At 42.8% G+C, this 21,023-nt stretch overlaps 1 protein-coding gene across 1 annotated transcript; it reads right to left on the reverse strand.

The window, feature by feature from the left end:
* Window positions 1-7,841: 7,841 nt before the first annotated feature.
* sem1 (SEM1 26S proteasome subunit) lies at window positions 7,842-10,047 on the reverse strand. Its single transcript, XM_083900208.1, has 3 exons — window positions 9,914-10,047; window positions 9,355-9,448; window positions 7,842-8,035 (listed from the first exon to the last, which is right to left on the reverse strand). The coding sequence occupies exons 1-3, from the start codon at window positions 9,987-9,989 to the stop codon at window positions 7,993-7,995; spliced, it is 213 nt and encodes a 70-aa protein (XP_083756334.1). The 5' UTR covers window positions 9,990-10,047; the 3' UTR covers window positions 7,842-7,992.
* Between the last annotated feature and the right edge of the window lie 10,976 nt (window positions 10,048-21,023).

Raw genomic sequence — 21,023 nt, forward strand, 5'->3', positions numbered from 1 at the left:
TAGGTTAGTGTTAGGGTTATAGGGTTAGGGTATGACACATTCACGCAAATGCACTTTGTGTTACCGTAATTACGCACCGTGCTATCGGAAAAATTCCAACCGTTTCTGAAAGCTGAGAAGTTGCACATCAAAACCAACGTGTGGTTATTACGGTAATTTTACTCACGCTGTTGCAGGAAGCTGGCGAATCAGCGTCTTTGTTGCCAGAAAGAAAAACGCCATAATTTCCATTTTCCAGGGGTCTCAAACTGGTGGCCCGGGGCCCCCACATGCGGCCCCCCAATTGATTACATGTGGCCCCCCACTCAATATCATGTTATAATGAAAGCATGGCCCACGACCTCACTGTCTTTTAAACACAGTGCGAGGCTGAGGCACAGCTGCCAGCGAGGTTATAGAATATAATATAATATATGTTTGCTAGCAATGTTTTTATAACAGTAATAATAATAACACATTTGGTCATAATTATCCCATTGTATCATATACAACATTCAATTACATATATAAATACGCTTGTTGGGGCCCGAGCCACGAATGGCAGTGGCCGAATCGGCTCCTGGCATGAATTTTAATTACAGTTGTCCGCACTATTATTGATGTAATTTAAAATAAATGTCTTTGTTGTGTTTTGTGTTTTTGATATTAATACATTGATTTTGCATCATAAATAGTATTATTAAGTATACGTGTGATATCATGATGCAATATTGTGAACAGTTGTTTCCCCCCCCCCACACACTTTTTGTTCTCAAGACCACAATAGATGCGCATTGGCCCCAGGTCATTTGAGTTTGAGACCCCTGTTTTAAATTGTCAATACACTAATTTATCATGCAGTGAATTGAAAATAACTTGCACTTTGTCACAGGACATTTCCTGCCTCCTTTTATGGTTAAAATAAGCAATTTTGAGACGGACACGTTGAGGCTTTGGTGTTAAAGGGTTAAGAGGCAAGGGGAATGCATTATGTCTATGAGTGTCCACACAGAATGTGAGACCAGTGTGTGTGTGTTTTCTGCTGTCCAAAGTGAGAAAGTGCTTGTGTTGTGTACACGTGTAGTTACACTTGTGGACTGTGCATTTATCTGAAAGTCTACTAATGTGTGTGAGTGTGTGTGAGGATGAGAGGGTGCATGGTACATGCCTGCGTGGTGCGCTGGCTGCCTGTCCTGTGCCTTGAGGGGAGATAAATGGCTGAGTGTTGTTGTTGTCCAGAGAGCAGACACTCAGACAGCCGCTCACACATGATTAATTGTTTCCTTGTTGGGACTGGGACCAGTTGACTGTGTCTGGGCCAAGGCCTCCCACCCAGACACGCTTGTGCGTGTGAGTGTGTGTGTGTGTGTGTGTGTGAGTGCGAGAGAGGGAGTGAGAAAGAGGGTGATGAAAGGCGAAAAAAGAGAGGGAGAGAATGTGTCCTATTTTACGAGATCGTCTGTCACTGTGCGCTCTTCTCGAACATGTGCTATTGTTTTGAACCTGGCCGCACAACGAAGTGGTGACGTTTTCGGGGTTAAATGTGGTGAAAATGATCGATGGGAAATGAGGGTATGAATTTGTTCTGGAATCTTTTGTCCTGTTCACTCGAATTGGACTGTGCCGTGTGTTAAAAAAAAAAAAAAAAAAAAAAAAAAAACGTCTTTAATGGACTTGTTTCCGTCCCTCGTGCATGTTGTGATGCAGATGCTGCGGCTTGAAATTAACCAAGTTCTAATTACTGGATCCGAGTGAAAGAAGCTGCAGCTTTCGCCTGTAGTCGTGGCTGCACACTGATTTCCTCATAGGTCAAATATTGCTCAGGTTGATCTGCGCTGATGCTGGGTTTCATGGGAGTGCATGAGTGAGCCTGATGATTGATTAATTACAATTATCAGAGGGCTGATAATTCACCAGAGATGATAACAACATCAAGTGCGCTTTATTGCTCTCCGGTGTCTAAATTGTCCCCCTTGTTAATTTCTCTTCCTTCACTGTACAATGCTTTTAAGTGCAGCAGGACAGGTGGACGGCTGATCCGCTGTGTTCAAATACTGGAGGTTTTGGGAGCGAATGAGGGGTAAAAAATCGGGGGGTAAAAATAGACAACAAACTCCCTAATTGCCAGGTATCGTGGGCACGCGGGAAGGAAGCGCAGCAGGCGGTGTTGTTGCCACAGACGTCACAGTTAAAAACACGCTGCCATCCTCGCAGGGCCCTTCGGCTCGGCTGCACATTGTGGTTTAATGATGGCATGAAGATGACTCACACGCAGCACTGATTCACTTTACATTAGACCCTTAATCACGGCAGCTATTATCCCCCCATTGTGTCGTGTTGTGAGAGTAGTGGACGACGCCAACGTTCGTGTTTAATAGATGCGACGCTTACATGGACTCAGTATGAGTTTCTACTTCAGGTGTGTTATTTTTTATTCTCGGCCTTGGCTTTACCATCAGACTGATCTGGGTCTGAATTGGGTCATTTATGGATCAGTAAAGCTTTGTTGGGATATATACGTTAAAGAATTGTTTCTCAAAGTGCGGCCCGCGGGCCAACGGCGGCCCGCAGAAACATTTCTGGCGGCCCGCAATGAATTACAGTTGATAGTTTTAATCCAGGAGCTACTAAGCTTGTTGAATGTTTATTGGACATTACTGGATACAGACCAATAAGTGTAAACTGTAGAACTGCACTCTGGTCATTAAAATGTATTACAAATTGGCCCTCAGGTATCAAAACATTGAGAACCCCTGCGTTAATTATAATTCATAGGGTTTATAAATAGGTGGATATTAATCGTATAGGTCTAAATTGTCTTTATGCCAGATATTTAAGAAATGGTATCACCCATGGAAGAACTTTCTTCTTAATATATTGTAATTTTAGGCATAAAAAGTTCTGATTTGTCCTAGAAAACGTTTTGCAACCGCCATTTTCCTAGATTATAATTCTAGCATTACATCAAAGTTAGCTGCTATTGCTGTTGCCAAGCAACAGTGTACTCAGGATTTAAGCATATAGCGCAAAGGATACTATGACTTCATACCATGATACCATGAAGGTATCGTGGATTGATTTGATTTCCAAAATGTATTTTCTATCACAGCAAACAATACAATTAAACGTAGCTATGGCTAAGCTAAATCATAAATGTCTGTGCGCAAACTCGTGCCATTTGTTTTCTATTTATTTACAAAATATACATATTATACAAGCTTATGCTCTGTTTAGCAGCGATGAGAAATAATACATTTATGTGTCTAAATCCTGTGAGATTGATCATGTCATAAACGGCGCAGCTGAAACTGGGCGCTCATAATCCATCGCGACGTGAAACCAGAATGGTGTTTTCATAGCGACTTGAGCACCAGGGACGGCGTTAAACTGAAACATACCCATCTGTTTGGTCCTGTGTGCCAACATGTCAGATCGCTTTAAATTCCCGACAGCTTTAAGTGACAGTGAGGCCGCGTCCTGATCCCCATACTGTCTGAACTATCCAGTGTCATGTTCACATGCTCAGATGAGTTTATCCCCGTGTTCGGGGCTGAGATGCGATGATTCTCACATGAAAGCGTGAAATACGATCCAAGAATTTGCTCGTCGTGTGACTGCAGGTAGAGTGAAAAAGAAAAAAAAGAAAGTCAACTTTATATATTTATGTTCTGTCAGATTCTGGAATTTGATCCAGTGCTAGTGTGTTTAGGTTTGTAAAGATTATATCTCAGTTTATGCTACTTTTTGGATTAGATTTTGTGGTTTCAAGTCTCAAATGTGCTACACTAACCATATATCATGAAATCGCAGTAGATCCAAACACATACGATATAAGATCGATGTTCTAATACCTATTTTTTTTTACATATTTTCCTGAGAAAAAATTGCTTGAAACATTAACACAAACAATCTCATACATCATCACATAATGGGATTTTGCACATCTGCAGTATAATGCCACATTTGTATCTTTGTTAAAGACATAACATGCTGTATATGGGGGATTATTCTTACTTTGCACATTTCACTATTTGGTATATTGGTGTTCCCTCTGATCCCATAGAAAGGAGGGGAAACCATTCAAGACAACAGGGGATCATTTTGATGAGAATGAATGGAGGTGGAAAAACTACCCCATGGTCAATCCATACTGGTTAATTGAGGCAGTTAGGGGAGAGCAGACTTAAAAGCCCCAGTCCTCCTTGACACTGATGGCTGTCCTATGAGGGACCCTCAGGTCTTTTGATAGGGCACTCGACAGCGTCCTTCGGGGTTATTTCACCTACCACAATAAACAGTCTGCCCTTTGTCACTGGGAGTAGGGGGCTATGGAGGGGTGCTCCTCGTTATTATTTTCTAAAGTAATTATAGCTTATTATCTGTGTTTACTTTAGCGGGGGTGCGAGTGTGCAGGTGTGGGCCATTCGGGAGAGGGTTGGCAGTCTCACTGGTGAACTCACCCCTGAGTGTCTTTTTTTTTTAACTCTCTCCCCTCCATCTTTACTTGGAGGTTTTGAGGGGGGGGGGGGGGGGTTAGTAGTAGCATTGTAGCCCCACTGCTAATTTCAGCCCAACAAAAGAAACGTGCAATTAGGGCTATTATAGTAGCAGCTGTTTGCTTCCTAGCTGTGCAGAGACAGCTTCATCTTCACCCTGGCTCTGTGGTGAAGGGACTAGAAAAGGGAGAAGCAGAAAGAGCAGGGCCCACGCGGCGGGAAGAGAGCCGGAATGGTCACAGTAGCCTCCAACATCGGCAGAAAAGAAGGAAATACATAGCCTGAGAGGGTGGTGTGTTTCTTCAGTGTAGAAGCAGCGGGGACTCTCGCCCACAGGCTCGTGGGCCTTGAGAACAATGGATCTGCCATCTCCCAACATGAAGTATTATGAAATGGTGCTCGCCACAGTTCCATTGACTGCTTCTGTCTGCATGAAGTCATGTGGTCTCCGAACCAGCGTGGGCTGAGGGAAAATGATGTGCAAATAAGAAAATGATTTTTCAACATGAACATGGGCTTTCGAAAAAAGAATGGAAATCAGCGTACAGAATTTGCAACATCAAGTGGTCTGCATTGTCCGATGAAGAAAGATAATCTGCTAAAGGGGTAATCATCAGTCCGGTTCTCCATACAGCAAAATGCAAAGAAGGACAATTATTGCAGAGCTGTAACCTGATCACCACAAAAATGTAAAGATTTATTTTCCAAATCGAGTAAACCGTCGTCAAACTGCAAAGCTTAAATCTTTTAAATGGAACCTTCAAATCATGTCACATACATCAAGCAAAGTCCTATTTCGTTATAGAACATAGGTCAGCTGACACACACACTGAGCTGAATCCCATGGCTCACAACACAGCAACACAAATTAAATGGGTTCAAAGAAGTAGTGCAGAGACTCTGAAAAGACTAGCAGTCTGTGTGTGGTTGAGTATTGAGGGCCCATCAAGGCCCTCATGGCGTCAAACACAAGGGACCAATCTTATGCTTTGAGCACAAACAAAATGGTCACAGGTCCTCTTCTGTTGCTCTCACTTACCAATTCTCTCACTTCACTGAATTCCCCACCCCGCAGAATAATCATCCTGCCCAGGGCCCTTCGTTCCACAGACGAGATAAATAAGTCCAAGTATCCCATGTGTAGGAGTCTTATCATATTTGGTGAATTTGAGTGACCTTGCATTGACAAAATGTTTGTTTTCTTTGTCTTTCAAGCGCAATTTAGGTTGTGCACTCTGGAGAGCTGTAATGTGCAGCTGATTGGTATAATAACCACGAGTGAACAGGGATCCCTTTTTTTCCCAGAAGAGAACAAGAGATTGTCAGGTGCTTGTCAGCGTGCTTTCACTTGCCAACGTTTAAACCCTAGAACCTGGACAAACACATTTCCCACCTATACTTTTCCAGTCTTCAGTGCAAAAGAACTATCCTTTCCAAATATGAACTATAAGCAAAATAAGAAACTGTGTTAGTCAAACAGCAAATCAAGGGGAAAATACAATAAAACATCCTAATTACACAATACTTTCATAAAAGGCCGGTATTATTCAACTCTTACTCGACTTAATTTACTAGCTGAATAATTATTTAATGTTTTGAAATAGAACTTATAATGAAGCACTACTATTGTTGAATTAGAAGCAGGGATTAGTATTTAAAAAAATACAAGAAACAGTTCTTAGTTTGATTTGCAGGATTGTATGATTAGTACTAAATTCACTTAGAAATTGTTTTGCATTCAAACATTTAGTATATATATAAAAATCTATATTAAATTTCCATCGGAAAATTGGCATGATAATATTCATAAGGCATAACGATCGGAAAGGATTTAATAAGACGCATGTCCATAGCAGTGAGTGGACATATGAACAGTGTATACTGTGGATACAAGTGAAAACTACTTGGGTATAAATATTGTACTTAATGACTGTACTTGACTCAGTATATTTAGGTTTCTACTGCCACTTGTGCATGAGGAAGATCGCTCTTGTTTTCAGGCTGAAAACTGCTCTTGTGCAGCCTTGGTCTTACTGGCATCCATTTCACCTCATTAGGACCCCGGGACTGAGAGTCGACAAAACACTAAGAGAAATCATTTTGCCGGGGGAGAGTGGCGGGGACAAATTGGCCTCTGGTTCAGTACCAGAGTCCCTGCTGTGCCAAGCGGAAGAGAAGGGCCTTGCTGGCAGTAGGGGCAGGCCCAGGCAAGGCAGGCTGGGAGACCCCATGCTGTGACCCCCTCCCTGCCTCTGACAAACACGGCAGTGGATAATCTCTCCTTCAGGGACTCGGCCCAGCACTGTGGAGCTGAGAGGGAAGGGGGATGTTACACAGCACAGAGCATGTCTGTAGCATGCATCACTAAAGGCCACATTATACTTCTCCGACTGCGTATGCGTTATCCGTCTGCGTCACCAAGGAGACGCCTCGAGCATTTATACTTCTGCGTCGTGGTGACGGACACTCGCTACAATTTCCCGCCCGATCAGTAGGGGTCGCTGCGCAAGGTTGTTGTGCTTCAGGCTACAGTGAGCAATGGCATCCGAGAAAGAAAGAGAGAGAAAGACTGTTGTTGTTGAAACAGTGGCCGTTTCTCACTTTTCTGTGTGACGGAACGCAGTTTTAAGATAATTTGAGGCGAGAAATTGGCCATTTAGGGTCTAAACATGTACTGTGTGTGTTAAGATATGACGTATTTATAGTTCGGCAGCGGCGTTATCGGCGGGGATCAGCTCCGCCTCTGCCAGGACGCCCGGAGCGCACTGATAGCCGTCACAGAGCAGCTTCGCTCGGCCTGTCCTGAGGACCAATCGCAGCTCTTGTCGTCTCCGTAGTCCCTTGACGGAGTGACGGACACTTAAAAAATATTTCGTGCAGACGGAGACTACGCAGAGGCTCTTCGACAGTCTCTGCGTCGACGCAGAGTCTCTACGTAGCCTACGCAGAGCACTTTACGCAGAAGTATAAATTGGGCTTAATGCATACACACACTTGTTTGCATTGCCAGTACTTCCACTGAAGATAGCCGACATACATCTCCATGACCTCCTCTGTCTTACAACCCAATATGTTATCTGCAGTTTCCATGAACAGCTGTACATGAAAATATGGTTGTGATATCTGAGATTATATAAGTATTCCAGATCCAGGCAATTCATAATAAATGCTCAACACAAAGGTTACTAACAAGGTAAACTATGTTGATTTGTCACCATTTCCTCATAAGATCAACAGCTCAGGGATACGGGATAACAGAAATGTTTTCTTTAGGTGGGGCAATGAAGAAGACAGCAAGCAAATTTGTCTTCCATAAATGTCGCCGTCTTAACACGTGCCTTATTGTTTGTTAGAAAAACACTCCAATTAACTTTTTCCATCCAAACACTTTATTTTAATCCATATTTCTTACAAAAAGAAACAAATCAACATTCACAAACATCTTCTGGTGACCTGTGATCAACCAATAATATTCAAAAATAAATGTCCATATCCAATGTCGAGGCTGCGTCAGTCACTATGATGTCTCCATTTTGTAACCATGTTTTTCCAGCTCCGCTCTGCAGGGAGGGAAAGGGAAATAGAAAGATCAAGTCAGTAGAGATGATTACAGGTGGGTGGTTGAAGCATAAGTACCCTCTATTGATTGTGAGAACCATTAAGAGATGGGAGTGAAAAAGTATATATAAATACAGCATAATGTACGCAGCTATGGATTTGAAGACCATAAATGTACATGGCAGCTGTGCCCTTTAACGATAATAATATCTTTAAGAAAACAACATAATAGCATATCGCTCATAATTGGCTTAAATAAAACAATAGCATGTTACTGCCATGTTGCAGCCATGAATCTATTACTTTATTGATTGTTATGAATGTAAAACCTTTAAAGAAGAAACAATGACTGTGACAGAAAGGCACTGGAATGAGAGCCCTTTGGAATTTGAATAAATCTTGAAGAGGTCATTGGATCTTCATCCAGGTTTAATTTATGATACAACAGTCGTGTACATAATGAATGTGTAACTCACACAAAAGCATGTGAAACCCCTGAGTAATTAACTGACAAATGCTAAGAGTTTAAGTTTAGTCAGTGCAGTGTCAACAGCTAAAATCTTTTATTTGACAACAATCTTTGATCAGGAGCAGATTTATGTTCATGAATCTGTAGTTCACCAAAGAACACCTCAACACAACTGAAGGATTGTTGAGGAAGAACAGACACAAACAAACAGGTCCTGTTTCCATGACAGTCAGGTTTGGGGGACAGGGAATCATGTTTAGGTTTTTTTGTTGATACTTTAGAGCTTAACATCAGCAGGGAAATGAATTCCTGTTTATGAAGGTTTTTATCCAGAATGTCAGAATGGCTGTCAGAAAATCCACTTTCTGAAGTGGCCCAGTCAGAGCTCAGATCCTGACTGTGTAGAGCTGCTGAGAGAACCAGAACACCAAACATCCTGAGCTGAGGATGATTTCTACAAACTTTTAGAACAGACGCCGTGCAGTTTTGAGCTTAAACTAAAACGTCTATTAGATCATATTAGACTTCACTGATCCCACACTAGAGATTACAAAATGTTCTCCATTAGCAACATGGGTGTATCAAGGGTTTGGTTTATTCACAAACAAAACATTTGAGCACAGACATCTTCAGCTTTAGGCATCACATAAACACAATATCCTGTATGAAACAACTAATTATTAACAGGCCAATCGGATAAATTGACCACTAGTTGTTTGTTGACAAGGTTGGACTTGACACGACCCGATTTACTTGTCAACAAACGTTTGAATGGCTCAGAAATTCAACCATATCCATCATTTTTGACACACGGCACCCGCACAATGATTATATGCAGTGTTTCTTGTTTACCTTAGTTGATTGGAGAAATCATCATCTACGTTGTCATCATCCCAGTTGTCCTCCCAAACATGAGCGTCCTCATCTTCATCCAGCCCCGTCCAATCTAGTGATCATACGATCAACGAAATCAATAAACCATACCCTCATAACACTAAATAATAACAAATACTTTAATTAAACATATGCCTGCATCTTCAAAAATAATCCACTTATGCAGTAATCCTTAACTATTTAGCTTGTTAGCAGTAAGCTACATTATCATTGTGAAAACAGCTAGCAAACGTTAGCATGAGAAACGAAGCACATACGTTACTGAAAGAGTTGTAATGGCTCTGATATGTTGGAAGAACAACTACCGACACAACCATTTATAGGAAGCTCCCGGGGACAAACTACTGAGATAACTGTATCAGACTGAAGAATGTTAACGGTAGCTAATGCTAAGGCTAGCACAGCCTGGCTAGCTGAGTCACTGCTGTAAGGCCCCAACACAAAAAGCTGCGATATTGGAGGCATTTTAAAAAACAACAACACAAAAAGCAAGACGTATTGAAATAACATTACTCACCTTCGACTGGGAACTCTTCAAACTCATCGTCCTCCTCTAGCAAACCCAGGTCCACGGTCTGTTTCTTCTCTGACATGTTAGCTGTCCCGGTTCTGCGTTGCCGTTAGCGAGCGAATGGCTCTGTCTCACACAGCGTTAGCCTCACGTCGAAGGCGTTCAAGGGGGTAGATGCTGCGTCAGTTGCGCAGTAGAGCGCAGTCGTCACCGCGCGCTTCAATGCAAGGCATGGATGAATTATTTATGTTGCTCTGTTTATTTGACATAAAAACAATATTACTGTACATGTACCCTCAACAAAAGACAGTATTGGAACTTAACTCTTATATAACACAGTGTAGCTGAAGAAGTGACAATAACACATTTGATATGCATGAAATTACAGAAAATGCACTGACATTTTATCTGTTTAAAATATCTATTAAATAGACTAAAATCACCTGTATTTTGACAGTTTGTGTATTCTGTGACATTTTTGTTGTAGATGAAGACATTGTAAACCATTGTAGAGCATAGACGGGTTTGTGTGACAGTGGTTTTTGACGTTGAAAATGTGGAGCAATGCTTTAACAACAGTGGCAGATATTTTATATAACAGAGCTTTCTTTCTCCTTCCTGTCTCAATTTCTCCCTTGTATGTTACTCTCTCTCTCTCTCTCTCTCTCCCGGACACAGTTGCTCTCTCTGCCACCACCACCACAAAAGCCTCTTGCAGCCCTCGCTTTCCTCAAAACATATGCACTAAAGTCAGGCAAATTTCAGCAAAGATTTTTCATTTAGGAACAAATGCACAATGTAACCCATGTGGCCTGCTGGAATAATGAAGCATTAGCCACAGCTTAGGATGTATTTGAGATAAATGAGAGTGCACATTTACCACAAAACCACGCGCACCACAACGAAAATTGCTCTGCAGCTGTCATATGTTGACAGACGGAGCAAACCTCAACTTAGGCTCTGCATACTTATTCTATTTTCAAATCATTTGGTAATCATCCTAAGCCTTTACACATGACGGTGCCACAACATTTGCAGGGAAGAGGAACAAGACAGAGGAAGAGCTCAGGAAGTCAATGCCACTGTTGTCAAATTCCTTAATTGCAGTTAGATTTAGAATCACACGTACAACTATGGCATTTTCATATTGCACGCAAATTTGAATAGAATTGACCATATTTAAAAAGGTAGAAATTACATGCTCGTTAATATTTTTTGCATTCTCCTGTCATGTATATCATAAATGTGATGTGTAGTTTTTAAATGCGTGGAAACATTATTATTGTTTTCATTTTGTAAGCAAAATACTTCAAGCTCAAATTGCTGCAGGGAAGGCAATTATTTTATTCAGTTATGGGGAATTTTGTGATAGTTGTCGTCTCCCCCCCAGCCCCAAAGGTATATAGGTGCTTTTGGTGCCCACATCACTCAGTGTCAGGTGCATGTGAAGCCCTGGGAAGTGAACACAAGGTCCACCCAGCATACCTGAGACTGCAGTTACACCGACCCTGGCGCCTGGAGTCTCCCTGCTCGGGATAAATGGGGCGGGGGGGAGGTGGTGGGTGGATGGGTGCCTGTGAGGGCCCACAGACGGGGGGAGGTACAACATGGCCATCACACACAGACTCTCCGCCACGACTTGTGTCTAAGTAGAAGCATCACATTTCTGTCCTTTCACAAAGCCCCTCTGGGAAAAAAGGACAAGGTTGGCAGCCGGTGTAGGTACGCTGAAAGAGACAGACGCGGGAAACACACAGGAGGACGACTCCAGCTGAAGCTCGCCCAGCCAGTCTGACAGTTATACCCTCCACCCCCGACACCCACCTGCACGGCTCATGATAGGGCCTTCAGGCAGAAGCGGAGACTGTGTGTGTGTGTGTGTGTGTGTGTGTGTGTGTGTGTGTGTGTGTGTGTGTGTGTGTGTGTGTGTGTGTGTGTGTGTGTGTGTGTGTGTGTGTGTGTGTGTGTGTGTGTGTGTGTGTGTGTGTGTGTGTGTGTGTGTGTGTCGCCAAAAAGAATCCAGATCACCTCCCAAAGATAAAAGACAAAACCTCTTCTTCCACATGTCAGAGAAAGTGACAGAGAGACAGCTGGTCATCTTGGTGTGTCATCTTGTATACTTGCTTCAGGTCACCAACACACACACATAGACACACACATACACACACACACAAACCAAGCAATTACACTTTGCATGGTAAAGTTCCCTTGCCCTAAAAAACTATAAGCCTTCATATGGTACCGCTCAAATCTGAGCATGTGTGCTTACAGCGTTAGATGAATTTGCTTCTCAGAGCTGTATAAGTACATCGAGGCGACGTGAACGAGATGAGCTTAAATGAAATCCCACAAGGCAGACAAGAAAGTGATCATCGTGGATTAGGAGGACTTAACCAGGCAATTAATGAGGCAAATCCAGGGGGGGGGGGGGGGGGGAACATGTAAGCTTTGCTCCAAGGAAATCTGCGGAGAGAGTGACATGCTTCCAGGATATGTCTGTCAAGATCCTGTATTAAATTTAATCCCAGCAGTCATTAAGCCCTCTCCATTGTGTGTTGTGTGGAAACCCGGCCTGTATTTTTATTTGAGTCTAAATCCACCAGAGAGACACCAGTGGATATTGATTATTTCATGAGAAAGTTTAAACCAGGTGAAATAGAATTTAAAAAATATAATAATAAAGTATCCTTTTTGTCGTACAAATCTATGTGTCCGGGGGTCTCATTCATTCAGACATCTGTCATGACGAATTTAACTTTCATATTCCCCCCCCCCCCCCTGTCCGTCTTGAAAAGCTCTGTCATCTTGGGCTTGAGGTACAGTTTGCCAAGAGGCTAATGGCCCTTTATGACAGTACAATCTTGTGCCTGTCCCCCGCCAGCCTCCAGGTAATCCTGTCCACCTCGGCGGCTCAGCCCTGCTCAGGCTTAAGTTGCATATTTTGTTTTTATCAGGACGCTGCTGATAAATGCTATCAGCGAGGCAGAAATGAAATATGGGGGGTCTATAGCTCCATTTTTGCCTGAGCCCCTACTTGGATTCTGGGGTTGGGGGGGAACAATGGCACCTCTATTTGTGGATCCAGCGAAAGGAATACACAGCATATTACTCACAGTGCTCATAATATTTATTTGCCTATGCAATTTGGGCTTTGATGTGGTATAGATTTCACTTAAATGCCATGTATCTACTTTCCACTTCGTTCCATACATGCACTGCTCTTTAAATAACACTTTAAATAACAATTACAGCTGCTGTATTTTCAGCCGCCCCAAAATATCATTTATTAAAACTATGAAATGACATGCCAATTTTTTTTTTGCTCCAGTAATGTGCGCTAATAGTGCACTACCTCTGTGTCCATGGTCCAATGCCATGGACCTATACTGTACGTGAAAAGCACTCACACACTCTTACCATAGGTGATAACCCCCTCTGTGAAAAGCACTCTTATTGGAAGTGCCCATTATCTGTAAAGTCTATCCTCACGCTGTCACTAAGTCATTAGCTTAAGCTGTCCTCAGTGTAAAAATCATAGTTAATTTCTTTGGCAGTGGCGAAATGAAACATATTACCGTCGACTGCTGCAAATAGATTACAATTGAATTAAGCAGGGGGACCCATAAGATATCACACACACACACACACACACCCTGGATTACTGGGTGATAAAACAATGATAAATTAACATAAGTTCAATCACGATGATGCACTTAGCGATATATAACACATATAATTCCCCAGGTTGTGAATTTTATTGTCATTTGCTCTATAAGGAGCAAAAAAAAATCACAATTATTACTGATTTAGAACCCGAGAGAGCGAATCTTTCCATTTAGGTAAATCTAGAATGTAAGTAAAATGATACGCGTTGTCACTCCGTCCCCTGCTTATTGAGCCTTTACTGATTTAGACCTAAAGTGCGTCTATTGTGCTGTGACATGTCCCGAGATCAGCGGGCACAAAGGGGCTTTGTGAGAGATGACACATGTCACATGTCCACTGAGAGACGCCGGCTGTACCTGGATTTCAAACTCCGACCACTCTTTGGTTCTGTGCCAGCGTGCCAAACAAATACTTCTTTCCCACACATGCTTTCAATATTTGAGTCTGCTGCCTGATTTTAAAAGAGATCATTATACGTTGCGTCCATATCTATCGCTTCTCCCTTTTTTCTCATTTTCTTCCTCTCCGTAGACGTTCTCTTTCCCTTCCGTCTATCACACACAGGAACAGATGCGCCTCCTCTCTCTCTCCCTCTCCAGTTATAGTCATGGTATGTCAAAGTGTGTACAGTGGGGGGTGTGCTTGGGATTCAGTTGCATTCACTAAATGAGTGACAAGACCTGCTCTGCTCTTCCCTGACACCTGTCAGAGCATCATCTGTCGTCTGCGTGTAGAGATGGAAATGAGCAGCGGTGACACAACATGCCAGAGGTGACGGTGATGGCTCACCCCTCTCCGCTGGCTTCTAAATCAATTGCACAGCTCGTGCGCTGGCTGGGTAACAATAATTATCTACTCTGAGCTTTTCCGAAGCAGACGAACCTCACTTGTAATGCGGTGATGTCACAGTGCTCGAGCGTTAGAGCCGCCTGCACAAGTTTGATCATCCATCCATCCATCCATCCATCCATCGTCTACCACCCTTTTATCCTCCACATGGGGGTCGCGGGTCACTGGAGCCAATCCCAGGTGACACAGGGGCGAAAAGTGGGGTATACCAAGGACATAGGGACACAGGGGCCAACACAGAGGAAAAACAACCATTCACTCTCAAATTCACACCTACGGTCAATTTACAGTGTCCAGTTAACCTCTGCATGTTTTTGGACTGTGGGAGAAAACTGCACCTGGGACTTTTTGCCATGTGGCCAAGTTTGAGCATCCTGAACTGCAAACTGGAAACTGGAAATTACCCTTTTGCTGTTTTCTGAAGGCTACATGTCCCTTTTTGGAAACACTTTACATTACAGTGCAGTAAACGCATGTTATTAGTATGTGTGTCATTAAGAAAGCTAGTTTTTATGGCTTTTTGTTATCCTCTGCCACATCGATACATATACTTAAAAGCTGAATATCTATTTAAATTAAGCATTCATTGACACATATACTGGCCAATATTTAGTGAAACCTATATAGTTTTTCCTTAGGCCAATAGGTGAAACAAACCGCACATGGACTCCGCTGTAACATAATCCAACGGGTTTGTTTTTACGTCGCTGATTCGCTGTAATCTCTAACTTACTCTGCAAAAATTTGGTTTGGTCCTGAATTCCGTGCACCTAATCCCCAACATGTGGCCATCCCTAGCCCCGGAAAAGTCTGTGATTGGTCTGATTGATAAATGAAGCTCTCCTTGTGCTTTTGGGCGTCCGTTGGAAAGGGGCCCTGTGTGGGTCTGGACTATGTCCAGGAAACCTGGGACAGCCACTTATTAAGTAGTTAGCCCCTCAAGACGAGGCCGCAGACAGGGACTGCTGGTGGTCACCTGGCCCTTTGGGTTTGGGGATCCCTCAGCCGTCATTCGGGTCTGCGGGACTGACTTTGGTTTCATGTTGTCAATGCGACACAACCTCTCTCCTGCTAGGGTCAAGGGTCATGGGTTTGTTTCAGCCTGGTCAAATAAAAGGATGTAATTATTAGCACAAAACAACCTTGCAAATAGGACAATTTGAAGTCTACATTTAACTTTAATTCCGTGTGTAATTTTACCACCTTGGTGTGAATTTAGATTCTCTTCACAGGTATTGTTTTTATAATTAGAAAGTTAATGATAAAACAGAGAGGGAGACATGCAAGACTGGGCATTCGTCTCCCTCCTTTTGATAAACTCATTAGTTTTTCTTAATTGTTTGTCGTACCTTTAATTAATTTTTCTCCAAGTTCCACAGTGTGTGTGTGTGTTCATTATCGTAATTTCACAAGTTTAGAGGGAAGAGGAAGATCTTAAATCACGCATCGAGTAACACCATAATACGTCCCACATGTCTGTACTATTGTATTATTTCCCCCAGTTTGGTTCTTAGTCACGCCCAGTGAATTTTTACAAGAGAGAAACTGTTAAAGACGTGTATGATTTATCATTTAAGCCAGATTGTGTGTCCAACCACAACAGTCCGCCACAGTTCCCACACACTTTTGTCGGTCTGCATTTTTTTTATTTTTTTTATTTTTTTTAAATTGATATAGCAGCCAGCGGTAACAGTAAAAACAAGTCAGTTAAGCGCTGAAGTCCAAGCAGGCATAAAACCATAGCTGCTTTCTTGAAAGTATGGCCATGGGCGAGGCTTAAGCGGCTCAACCAATGATGTGGTGCTGCAGTAAACGGAGAGCGGAGAACCACCGTGGAGAGCCCGAATCAAACATACAACAGAGGGGAAAGGGAAAGTGGTGATTTGTCATTAAGACTTTTAAAAGACAGTCCAAAGCCAAGGGTCCAATGTTATAATTTGACTTCAATCACAAGGGCCAAGCTCTGAAACACACTGCACTTCCAGAGAACGAAGTCGCAACTGGATGATGCATGATTAAACGCGAAAATATCGCACACTTGTGTGTCCAATTAATCATATTGACAGAGATATTTCTCAGCATTGTTTGACCAGTCTCTGTTTACTGTGATGTAATTTACTCTGGTGTCTTTTCGGCCGTGTGTTTGCCTTAATGTTCGACATGCAATATGTTGTGCAGCTGCCTCCCACTGTGTGTAATCTGCCTTGGCTTTGAATGCGCGCTGTTTCTATGCTCATTAATACGGAGAAAGAGGTGAGGAAAGCCTTCTTCAGTGCGAGTGCCAGGTACAGTTTCTCTTGGCCCGCGCGGGGCGTTTGTAAAACATGCTCCTCGTAAAAACAAAATCAAACGCTCCAGTTCTTGAATGGGATGTTGGAAAATTATTTACAGGCAAATAAAGTTGTGTGCGACCGTGTAAAAAAAAAGCCGCCCGGTTTTCTCGGTGCATGGTTCTGCTTAGCAGAAATCATTTTTCGCTCCCAAATTTGGAAGCGTCAACTGTGATTTGCTGCAGACTCTCGCTAATCCTTTGTACACACTTGAGGGTTAATCATCTAGATTTAACACAGCTCTCGCCGAATGTTGACTGCGCTATCGTGATTTTTGTGTGTGTGTGCAAACAGTTTGCTAGTATGTTTGCCGAAGTGTAATGAGTTTCATTAGCATTTTTACTGAAGGAATGTAGAAAATGCTGCTCGATATACCTTCCTGCCTGCCCGCGCAAACACACAGATGTGCATCATCATCACTGGCTGATTGTCGGTGACCTTGGCTGATTGAACTGGTAAAAAAAAGGGCAGCCAGTTGTGCAGCTGGGGCTGCCTGTCTGTCCATACAGGGCAGTGGGGGCGCTGAAATGGTAGCGTGACTACGAGGCACTGCTGAGCAGCCACATCATGACCCCAGTAGACACACTCCCAAGTCTGTGCACTGTGCCGCACTTGTTCCCCTGGCAGAGACGGCAGAGACAAAAGAGCGAGGAACTTCCCCAGACCTTCAATCTGGGTGTTTGGACAACTCTAAGGCCTCCACGGTGCCCCCGGGGGCCTCTCAGCTGGCCTGCAGAGTGAGAGCCATGAAGAAAAAAGGCTGTGAACACTGAGCAATTAAGACGGGAAGTGTGTGTATGTGTGTGTCTGTGTGTGTGTGTCTGCAAGTTTCTGTGTGTTATGAAGTGAAGAGGAATCCATGACATCACCGTTTCAGGGAAATTTGTGAAAGCCATTTGTCATATCTATAGTTGCTGCACTCAAGATAGTCAGATTTCTTGTTATAATTTACAAAACAGTCAATGTAATCAGAAAAACATGCAGTGTCTCGCATAATTGCTGATGTCATAACAGTTTATCAAGCATATCGATGACTTTTATGTGCAGAACATTTCTGCATGGAAATTGTATTCTGTGGAGTATACTGAGCTTGCATCTTCATAGAATTCATAGAAATATGTCTTTCTATTAATTTACTACTAGTAAGCCCTTTTGTTGTTGTTGTTTTATTTTATTTTATTGTGTGTATTTGTCACTAATGGATCACGACTACTCGTCCCTGTTTGCTCTGCTCCCGAGTCGACGCTCTCCCGAGACAACAATTCCCATGATTCCATGCTGCTTCACGATGTCGTCAAACTATGTCTGTTATTATTGTTTTGATTGAGAGACCCCCCCCCTCCCCCCTTAGCAGCAGAAATGACACGCTGTGCATTTGAGTGTATTTAGTAAAGATGAGCGAATGTTCAATGTGTGTTTGTGCTTGTATTTTTTGTTGTCGCCCATATATTTGAAGATAATGGTACATAAATAACCCAAAACAGTTGAATAATGGCCAGTGTACAGGTCATGTTTACTTAGGACAAGCTGCTACTTGTACACACTAAAACCAATAGAAGCATAGGTGAGCTACAGTATGTCCAACGGTTGTCTAAGTTCAATTATCATCATATGGACCGACAGAAAGAAAACAGGCCGTTGTCAGTGGGCACGTCAAAAGGCTTCAAGGAAGTACTTTCTGAGTCAGAAAGTCATCAAAAGAGGTTTCGAGCAAGTGGGGAGACAAAGAGAAGAAAGGTTTGGGTGTAGTTACATGAACGCAACTTGGCCTCGTTGGATGACAAATTGTCCGGCAGCGGGACAGGACGGTTCAGCCAGCTGCTTGGCCCCATCGGCGGGTTGATTGATGGTGTTGATGTTCTAAATTGGCCGCCAACACACTGAGTACAGGACTCGTAATAGTGCAGCTTTAGATTGGCCCTGGAGATAGCAGGAAGTGGACTGGTTGGGGGTGGTGGGGGGGGGGGGGGTGTAAAAGGGAAAAAGGACACATTCCCATGCATGTATGGGGTTGTGAGGTTCTGAAAGTGCAGCTGCTGTTTTAAAGACCAAGTGCACTAAGCTTCAGTTAGTAAAAGTCATATGGATGCTTTTTTTTTTTTTTTTATCGCTTAGGCCTCTACATCATAACAATCTCAACAAAATACATTCAGGGTCATGAGGGTGTGGACAACAAAGCCTGAGGTCAAGGCGCAATCATTACTGTCAAAAAGAGGTCAGCGACAATGCTCTCATGTCCACAATCTTCAAGCTGACCCATCTACGAGATGAGGGTGGGGATAGTGGTGCAAAAGCCCTACTAATTGTAACAGCACACCCTTTATCATAGTCTGAATAACACACTGTACCTTTTGATTGAGAGCAAGCCAGTCTGGGATCGTGTGAGAGACCTTGTGCGAAAGGGGAAACGGTGGATTATTCCCACCCAAATTAGACTTTTTAAAAGGATTGTATTGTGCAGTTGTGTTGATTTTAAACATCGTTAATATGATCCACTCACCCGAACACGGTCCTTTGATCAAGAATGAGTCACTGAAACAACATCAACCTGCTTGTCTGCAGCTGTACACAACAGTGAGTTCCCCTCCGTTGGACCTCTTGATATAACAGAACACAGCACGTAGTAATATTGACTTGCCTGGAAATTAATTCAAGCGTTTCAAATTCAGTGGTATTTTAATGGAGAATCAATTTTTGTCACTACGCACATAAAAAACCATACACCCCTGCCCGTGCAAGTGTTTTATAGTAGTTTTCCAAAAAAAATAAAAATAAATCCTCTCATGTAGTTAAAGAGCACACTTTTTTAAATGCTTTTAACTCTGAAGAGATGGTAACTAGTTTTGAATAATGTAACTTTGAGTTGACCTGCAGTGAAACACCTCTTCTCTTTTATTATGTGAACATCCACAGCTCGGCATAATGGGTACTAAAACACACACACACACACACACACACTTGATGATAACACCATTGCACGTGAAACACAGCAGCAGTGTGAAGAGGTTAGACCGCGGTTCTAATGGAATAAAATCCCCCTGAAATAAGGAAGTAATGAAATATAACTGCAGCAGCCTTAGTCATGACTGAAGGGCAGAAAGGCTTCACAGAGCTTTTATGTTGGAGTGCCACAAGAGTGCATTTCACATTCTGAAATAAAATAGACTATCATCTGCAAAGAAGTGTCTATCGCCTCAGTAAGCATGGAAGCATTATTCTCTGTAGATTATCTTTCTAATTTGTCTTGGAAACTAGGTCACAACAGCAAAATAAGTAAAACATGTAAAGCCACTGTTTTATTAATGTATATTTTATGCATATAACTAAAGAAATAAGCCAAAAACTCAATAGTGTCAGGCGTTGCTTGACTGTAAACAGTAAATCGGCGAATGGAAATAGAAGGTCTGGACCTAAGAAATCTGCCGTCTTCACAGGAAACCCCAGAACATTGGCCTTGGCGTCCAGAGCCTAATACGCCGCCAGATGATATAGCTGATGTGTTCAAAGATTGTGCAAGTACTGACTTGTACTCGTGAGCAATATCTTTTGTGGTTCTGGTCATCCTGATGTTGCCCAGGATGGCGTTTCATGCAGCCTGACGTTTGGCTGCTGTGTGTGTGTGTGTGTGTGTGTGTGTGTGTGTGTGCGTGCGTGCGTGCGTGCGTGCGTGTGTGTGTGTGTGTGTGTGTGACTCTCGCAGAAAGGCCAGAGAACACAGAGTAGTTTAGGCCAAAATGGTCGGAGGAAGATAATGGGCGTGAAGCCAGGGCAGTCGTCTGTATGAGCTGTTGTTGGGCCGTCGTCTTTTTGGCCCCGGGCCACTCAGAGTGGTTTCTATGAACCAGTCCTATTGTTTCCACTCGCTCTCACTCAGACTTAAGCCTACACACACACATTCAGACATAATGGCCTGTCACGTGTGCTTGCACATACAGCAAATGTGTGCCACGGAACCTGGAAGTCGACACACTTCATTTCATTTTACTGATCTATTTGTGTGTTGGGCGAGTGAACTTGACAATTAAGTTGTTTGTTTGTTGCTTATCATTTAAGTGGAGCGTAATTCTATTCCATTACCATTAAAGGACTCATATTATACCGTATTTCTCCAAGTTAACCCAGTTCCCTGGTGTCCTAATGAACATGTCTGTGACATGCTTTGGTCAAAATACCATAAGGATGAAGCACCACAGCAGTTCAATCACTCTGCCAAAACAGCCCTGTTCAGAACGCTCGCTTTTGAGTGCCTGTCTCTTTAAATGCAAATGAGA

This window comes from Microchirus variegatus (assembly GCF_963457635.1).
Source record: "Microchirus variegatus genome assembly, chromosome: 13".
In the NCBI taxonomy this organism is placed as follows: Eukaryota; Metazoa; Chordata; class Actinopteri; order Pleuronectiformes; family Soleidae; genus Microchirus; species Microchirus variegatus.

What these genes read in the sequence shown, in the direction of transcription:
- sem1 (XM_083900208.1), bottom strand. Translation starts at nt 9,989, where the DNA reads ATGTCAGAGAAGAAACAGACCGTGGACCTGGGTTTGCTAGAGGAGGAC. An exon ending in TGAAGAGTTCCCAGTCGAAG is followed by an intron (nt 9,449 to 9,913) that starts GTGAGTAATGTT and finishes TATGATCACTAG; the next exon opens with ATTGGACGGGGCTGGATGAA. An exon ending in GATTTCTCCAATCAACTAAG is followed by an intron (nt 8,036 to 9,354) that starts GTAAACAAGAAA and finishes CCCTCCCTGCAG; the next exon opens with AGCGGAGCTGGAAAAACATG.